Source organism: Marmota monax, unplaced genomic scaffold (assembly GCF_021218885.2).
Source record: "Marmota monax isolate L192 unplaced genomic scaffold, Marmota_monax_Labrador192_F-V1.1 WCK01_AAM20220418_F8-fsc00208, whole genome shotgun sequence".
NCBI classification, from domain to species: Eukaryota; Metazoa; Chordata; class Mammalia; order Rodentia; family Sciuridae; genus Marmota; species Marmota monax.
In genome coordinates, this window is record NW_026693914.1 from 2,778,743 (window position 1) to 2,785,775 (window position 7,033).

The window sequence follows — 7,033 nt, forward strand, 5'->3', positions numbered from 1 at the left end:
AGAGGGACAGCGGGGAGAAGTGAGGGTCTGTCTCCACGTCCACCTGAGGATGTTGGGCACGGCCTTTTTACTCCCCAGCGTCCCCACCCCCACCCTAGCACAGGGCTCTGTGTTCAGCCCTGATGGGGACCTGGCAGGACGGTGCTCCCTGCACAGAGAGGGGACGCACCTGTGAATGTCACGGTCCCCGCAAGGCACTCAGACCAGAGGGGACAGGCACATCACTGGCTGCCAGGCGACTTTCCCAGTATGGGGGACCACCTGCTCCAAGTCCTCAGGGACATCTAACCGGGATGATGCTAGGGCTCATGTCACCGTCTGGTCAGATGAGGCTCTGCCTGCCTCCCGAGGGGTGGCCTGGCACTGTGTCCTGCTCTGGGCCTTGTTGATCTTAAACATTCAGGATCCCTGTGGCAAATGCCTGATGGACAAAGCCATGCTCCTTAAAGAGGGCTGGTGGTGACCTCCAGGAACTGAAGGTCAGGGAGGGACTCATAAGCCTGGGGTCCTCCAGCAGGTGCTCAAGACTGGGAAGAGAGGGACAGAAGAGCTGGGTGGGTCCCAGCCTGCCCAGAGCTTCACCCGGGGGTCTGTGAGCACCTGCAGCCCCCTGGGCAGCCTGCTGGCCATGCCACCCTGTCCCACAGCCCCTTCCCCTCTGTCACCCCCTCCACAGCCAACCAAGTTCATGGTGGGCACGGAGCAGGGTATCGTCGTCTCCTGCAACCGCAAGGCCAAGACCTCAGCCGAGAAGATCGTGTGCACCTTCTCAGGCCACCACGGCCCCATCTACGCCCTCCAGAGAAACCCCTTCTACCCGAAGAACTTCCTGACGGTAGGGGACTGGACAGCCCGCATCTGGTCGGAGGACAGCCGGGAGTCGTCCATCATGTGGACCAAGTAAGCCCCCAGGAGGCTGGGCAGGGGGCAGCGCAGAGGAGGGGAGGGGACGGACGGAGGAAGCTCAGCTCAGAGCCTCTGTGGCCGTCAGTAAAATTCAGCAAATAAAACTGGAGGATTCCCGGGAGGCTGAGGCAAGAGGCCACACGTTCAAGGCTGGACTCGGCAACTGGCGAGACCCTGTCCCAAAATAAAAAAATAAAAAGGATGGGGGCTATATCAGTGGTAGAGAGCCCCCGGTTCAATCCCTAGTCCAACACATAGGAAGTTCAGGATCCCCAGGTAAAGTTGAATTCCAGGGAAAAAAGCAATGACTGATACTTTCAATACTAATATTTGGGATGTGTTTATACTAAAAAACTATGTAATTGTCCAGTACGTCCAGAGGCCCTTTTGTCTAGACCATTTCCCCGACGGTGGCTTCCCTGGCCACCCACTTAGTTGCAAAGGAGGCTGGGAAATGTAGTCCCCGGTGTGGCCACAGTGGGCCCAGCTGCAAAGGTACCACCACGGAGGGAGGGAGAGGAGTTGATGGAAAATTCCAAGTGTCTGCCATGAGCGTGTGCGCACGCGCGCGTGCGTGTGTGTGTGTGTGTGTGTGTGTGTGTAATTTTTAAAAAGGTTCCATGTTCACTGAACAAACTTTAGAAAATCCAGATTAAGCCCAGTAGGAAGTAGAACTCTGCCGGCACCAGATCAGGAAGTTTCCCAGGTATGCCCTTCCTCCTGCTGCCTCTGAGTGCCCTGGCCTGGCCCCAGCCCAGCAGCACGTGCCTGCTGTCTGGTTTGCTGTGGAGAGACACCAGTGCCCAGCCCACGGGAAGGACTATGCCTGGAGCCCTGTAAAGAGCAGTCTCTGTGCCAGGGGTGGGTGGGACAGGCATGGCTAGAAGTCAGACACAAGAAAGAACTTCCTGCCCAGCAAGACTCTAAGACCCTGGAGCATCTGGGAGGGCAGAGCTGTGGCTCAGTGGGCGCTCTGCCCCTTCCTACCACGGTCCCTGACACTTGGCGCTGGCTCCCCAGGTACCACATGGCTTACCTCACTGATGGCGCCTGGAGCCCCGTGAGGCCGGCAGTGTTCTTCACCACCAAGATGGACGGAACCCTGGACATCTGGGACTTTGTGTTCAAGCAGTGTGACCCCGCCCTGAGCCTGAAGGTCAGGTGCACTCCCTCCCTGTGTGTACAGGCCCCCATGAGTGGGGCCCTCCTGGGTGGGAGTGGGTGTGGGGGGGCAGTGTGCTGAGTGGGGTGGGGTGTCTGGCGGGGCCTCTCGGTGAGTCCCATACTGGCCGACTTCGACTCTTGCCTTGGGGGCATGTGCTCCCACCCAGTTAAGGACCTGGGGGACATTGAACCTGGTGGCATGGCAGAGTCACCCAGGGGAAATTAAAACAGACAAGAGAGCAGATGCCTGGCCTCCCCTCCCCCAGGAGGACCCTCCAGACCCTGGACACGGGCTCCTGGCAGCAGCCACTTCAGGCCCGAGCTCCTGTAGCAAGGCTGAAGCTGAGACCTGCTGGCCGGGTGGAGGGCCACAGTGTCCCTTGGGACGAGTGGGGCTGGGCTGGCGGGGTGAGGAAGCTGGCGGCCAGGGGTCTTTTTTTGGTACTGGAGATTGGACGCAGGGGCGCCTTGCCACTGAGCCACACCCCAGCCCTTTCTGTTTTATATTTGGGGACAGGGACTGGCTGAGTTCTGAGGCTGGCCTTAGCTTGCGCTCCTCCTGTCTCAGCCTCCCGAGTTGCTGGAATTACAGGTGCACACCACGGTGCCCGGTTAGGCTGAGGGTCTTGACGGCGACTCTCTGGGTTTGACGTCACTCTGTGGAGTGGGGGTGTCAGCGAGGGTGTTTGAAGAGGGCTGAGGGGCTAGGTCTCCCCAGGGGTCAGTTGGTCAGACAAATGTGACTTTGCTTCCCCCTCCCCATCGGCTCTCCAACAGGTGTGTGACGAGGCCCTCTTCTGCCTCCGGGTGCAGGACACTGGATGTCTCATTGCCTGTGGCTCCCAGCTGGGGACCACCACCCTGCTAGAAGTCTCCAGCGGGCTCTCCACCCTCCAGAGGAACGAGAGGAACATAGCTTCTTCTGTAAGTACCGGGCGCCTGGGCAGTACGTGTCCCCTCCCTCCGACCCCCTGAGACACGGTGGACCATCTGTGGGTGGCAGTGTGATGTCCTGAAGTGAGTTCTGTGAATGGTGTCAATTCTGCCCTCCTGCCTGTGCTCGACCATCATGCATCTCACCCCGTGGGAAAGTTTCTCTACCTCCCACCTTGGGTTTTAGCCAGAAACCAAAGTGACTTGACAGAGTCCATTTGTCCAGTTTCAAACAAACAAACAAAAAAAATTTTTGGTACCAGGGATTGAACTCGGGACACTGACCACTGAGCCACATCCCAGCCCTATTTTGTATTTCATTTAGAGACAGGTCTCACTGAATTGCTTAGGGCTTCACTAAGTTGCTGAGGCTGGCTTTGAACTCAGGATCCTCCTGCCTCAGCCTCCCAAGCCGCTGGGATTACAGGAGTGCACCACCGCGCCTGGCTCAAACAATATTTTTTTAAAAATCATTTTTTGGCATCAGGTCAGTTCTAATGAAGGCTTAGCTGATGTCAATAGAGGTGACAGATGGAAGGGACCTCCCTGGGCAGCCCTGGGAGCGGCAGGGGGCTCACTGTGGGGTTGAAAGCCCGCAGTTCGAGGCCTGGGAGAGCCTCGGGGCTCTGGCTGAGACTGGAGTCTCACCACTGAGCTGGTCCTACATGGGACCCGGGGCCTCCATGTTGCACAGCCCCCAGGGCCCTCTGACCTGTGGCCTGTGTGCTTGGGGCTCCTGGGGATTGAACACCTGGTTTCCCCTGCGCCAGCCTCTGCCCAGTATTCAGCTGTCCTTCCTTGACGCTGGCCCTGCGTTGAGTCGAGTGAGGACAGCTCCCTAGAAGCCCAGCCTGGCCCCACCCTTCCCTCTGGCCTCTGTCCCCTGTGCCTCAGATGTTTGAGCGCGAGACCCGGCGGGAGAAGATCCTGGAGGCCAGGCACCGAGAGATGCGCCTGAAGGAGAAGGGCAGGGCTGAGGGCAAGGACGATGACCAGCCGGCCGATGAGCTGGCCGTGGACCTGCAGGACCTGGTCGCCAAGGCCGAGGAGGAGTTCTTCAGCGTCGTCTTCCAAGAGCTGAAGAAGAAGGAGACAGAGGCCATGGAGAAGAAGTCGAAGCTCGTAGGCGCCTCAGCAGGGACCCGGGTGGGGGCTGGGAGGGGACGAGGCCTGCTCGGCCCGCTTACAGACTCCCTGGGTGACCTCAGGCCAGTGGCCTCTGGGCCGGACCTTCATCTGTCCATCTGGCAACTGGGAGGAATGGCTGGCTCCTTCCTGGGGGTTCTGCCTCCCAATGGACTTCAGGCTCCCTGAGGGCAGGGTGTCCCCGTGTCACGGCAGGCGCATCTGAGCAGGCGTGGTGACCCAGTGAATGCGGGCCCCGGGCACGGCCAGCTGTCAGAGAGGCGAGTCCTGGAGGCCGGGGAGGGAAGGGCTACGGCTCGCGCAGCCGAGTGTCGGGATCGACCCTGTGGTCACTGTCCGGCCGGGGCTGACCCTGAAGACCTCCTGGCTGTATCTCCGGGGCTGGTGAATGAGGAGCATGAGCTGTGAAGGTCGTGTCTAGTGAGCGGGGTACAGTGGCACACGCCTGTGACCCCAGCCACTCGAGAAGCTGAGACAGGAGAACCTCAAGTTCAAGGCCAGCCTTGGCAACTTAGCAGGACCTTGTCTCAAAATAAATAAATAAATAGATAGATAGAAAGGGCTGGGGATGTGGCTCTGAGGCAGAGCACTTGCCTGGCTTGTGTAAGAGAGTTTAGTCACCTTCCAGTCCCTCTTCAGCGGACAGAGGGAGAACAAGACCTGGTCTGCCTGTGTCATGGTCCTTAGGGCCCCCCCCCCAGAGAAGATGCTGAGGTGGGGAGGAACCAGAGCTCATCATGGTGGAGAAAAGGCCAAGTCGGGGATGCCCGGACCCAGACTGGCTGCTCCGTGGTGTCGGCCTGCGTCCCTGCACACACCCAAAGTGAAAATATGGGGCCCCTGTTGAAAAAGCACTTAGCATTTGAAAAAAGTGTCACTAAGGCAATAATCAAGGGCAGGCCCCTTCCAAGCTCAGGCCCTGTGTGACTGAGGCCCCTCCCACTGGCGCTAAGGAGCTGGTGCTTGTGGGGGGGCGTTTGGCATTTGGAAGCACTTGGAGAGGGGCCCCTTTGTTCTCGCACTGAGTGGGGCAGGAGGGGCAGAGAGCTCCCTCCTTCTGCGGCAGAGGCGAGGGGGGGATCCTGACTCTCTGGCCGGCAGCTCCTCCCACCCACCCCCCCGGCCCGTCCAGCCCTTCAGGAGGCGAAGGCGACCTTGGCCACCTTTTACAGTGTGATATGGCCAACAGGCCCTGTGCTTGGTGCCTTCATCCCCAAAATGTATTCCTCCCCTCAGCTTGAACATTCCAGGTGAGGCTGAGCCTCGGAAGGCCTGAGGTCCCGGCCCCGGCCCCAATTCGGCCTGGCACGCCCTTCCTCCCCCTTTCCTAGTCTCTGCAGTTGTCTGCAATCTCCAGTGGACAGAAAGCATCCCCCGGGCCGGCGGCTGTCTCTGATGGCACCCTGCACCCCTTATTTCCAGCCCTAGGTCAGCCCTGCAAGGTGTCACGTCCACATGCAGGTGAAACCCCAGGAGGAACAGCAGGCGCAGGACCGTCAATTTCACCCCGCCAGCCCTGAGCTCCCACAGGCCCTCGCCCGGCCTCGTGGGGCCAATGTCGGAGAAACGGGGAGGGCCTGCCCTGCACCCACATTCTGTTTTCTTCTTTAGCAGAGAAGAGGTTCAGACATGGAAGACGAGGAGGAGGAGAGAGAGAGAGGCTCCGAGGAGGAGGTGGATGAAGAGGAGCTGCCAACCTAGGTCAGCCCTCCTGCCGCGCTGTCCCCGCGCCCTTCCTTGCCCGCCCTGAGGCCCGGCATTGCCTTGGTCTTTCAAGCGAGGAGCGGAACTCCCTGAGAGCATCACTGGCACATTGGAGCCCCCCCCAAACCACTGGCCTGCATTGGAGCGCCTGCACTGGCACCCACCCCAGGGCCCCTCCACCCTGGGGCACGCGCAGCCTTCAGGCCTGGCCCTCGCTGCTTCCCCGGGGTCTGCTTCTCGCAGGCCGCCCGGGTCGTCCTCCTCTGGCAGCTGCAAGCCCAGCCATGGCAGGGCCCGGGCTTCCCCCTTCTCCCTTCCCACCCTCCTCCGTCTCTAGCAAATTGGGGACAGGACACCTGTCTTTCCCAGCAGCTCACCGGGCATGGTGACACCCAGCCAGACACACCAGAGGCCCCGAGAGGAGGGATGCAGGGGACCTGGTTACGGTCCCGTTGTCACCTGCTTTCTGTTTTCTGAACTCTTGTAAAATTAAATTAATAGTAACAGGGTCAACGGCTGGCATTTGGGCGCATCCTGCACACTGGCCCTGGAGGGTCTGTGCCCTGGCTACCCTCATTCCACAGAGGAGGAAGCAGGTCTCAGGAGGGGACAGAGCAGGAATGGGAACCCTGGAGGTCCCCCGGCCTGAGTGTCAGGTGACTGTGGGCAGCTGCTACGGGGGGCCCACGGGGACTCCAGGGGGGGGCAGCGAGCTGGGCTAGGGGAGAGGGCACCCCAGAAGCAACTTTGTACCCACAGAAGTGCGGGACCGTCACTGGTTCCTTGGCTGCCAGCTGATCCTGGAATCCAAGGTGCCCTTTGAAAATGCCCGCGTCAGGCATTTTCTTGAGACGAGACCCGGGCCATCGAGCCTTTGTGTTCAGAGGTGGGGGGTGGACATGGACTCGGGCTAGACTTTGACAAACGCAGTGATCACCGATCACATATTTTGAGTGGTTGATCTTCACCAAAGTCCCGGAATGAGCTCACCGTCTTCAATCTGCCTGTCACAGATGTGGTGGTGACAGAGAGAAGGAGGGACTTGCTGAGTTTAACGAGAGCGGTGACAGATCTGAGAGTTCAGCCCAGGGTCCTGGTCCCAGAGCTCACACCACGCACCCTGCACTCCCGGCCCCCCGGGACCAGGAGGGGGGGTGTCTACTCCCTGCCTGGGGCTGCC

General features: G+C 60.0%; 1 protein-coding gene across 7 annotated transcripts in view; it reads left to right on the forward strand.

Annotated features, from left to right (window-relative positions):
* The window catches only part of Dnai2 (dynein axonemal intermediate chain 2), a 29,841-nt gene extending 23,475 nt beyond the window's left edge, over window positions 1-6,366 (forward strand). For 2 of the 7 annotated variants that reach the window (XM_058585301.1, XM_046463465.2), the window contains exons 6-10: window positions 677-900; window positions 1,927-2,062; window positions 2,848-2,994; window positions 3,898-4,125; window positions 4,345-5,223. In XM_058585301.1, coding sequence (XP_058441284.1) covers window positions 677-900; window positions 1,927-2,062; window positions 2,848-2,994; window positions 3,898-4,125; window positions 4,345-4,557 — 948 coding nt within the window. In that variant the 3' untranslated portion in view covers window positions 4,558-5,223. Of the gene's footprint in view, window positions 1-676; window positions 901-1,926; window positions 2,063-2,847; window positions 2,995-3,897; window positions 4,126-4,344; window positions 5,224-5,760 lie in introns of those variants that run through there. The other 5 variants (XM_046463462.2, XM_046463463.2, XM_046463461.2 and 2 more) reach the window with 5 other exon arrangements.
* Window positions 6,367-7,033: the final 667 nt, after the last annotated feature.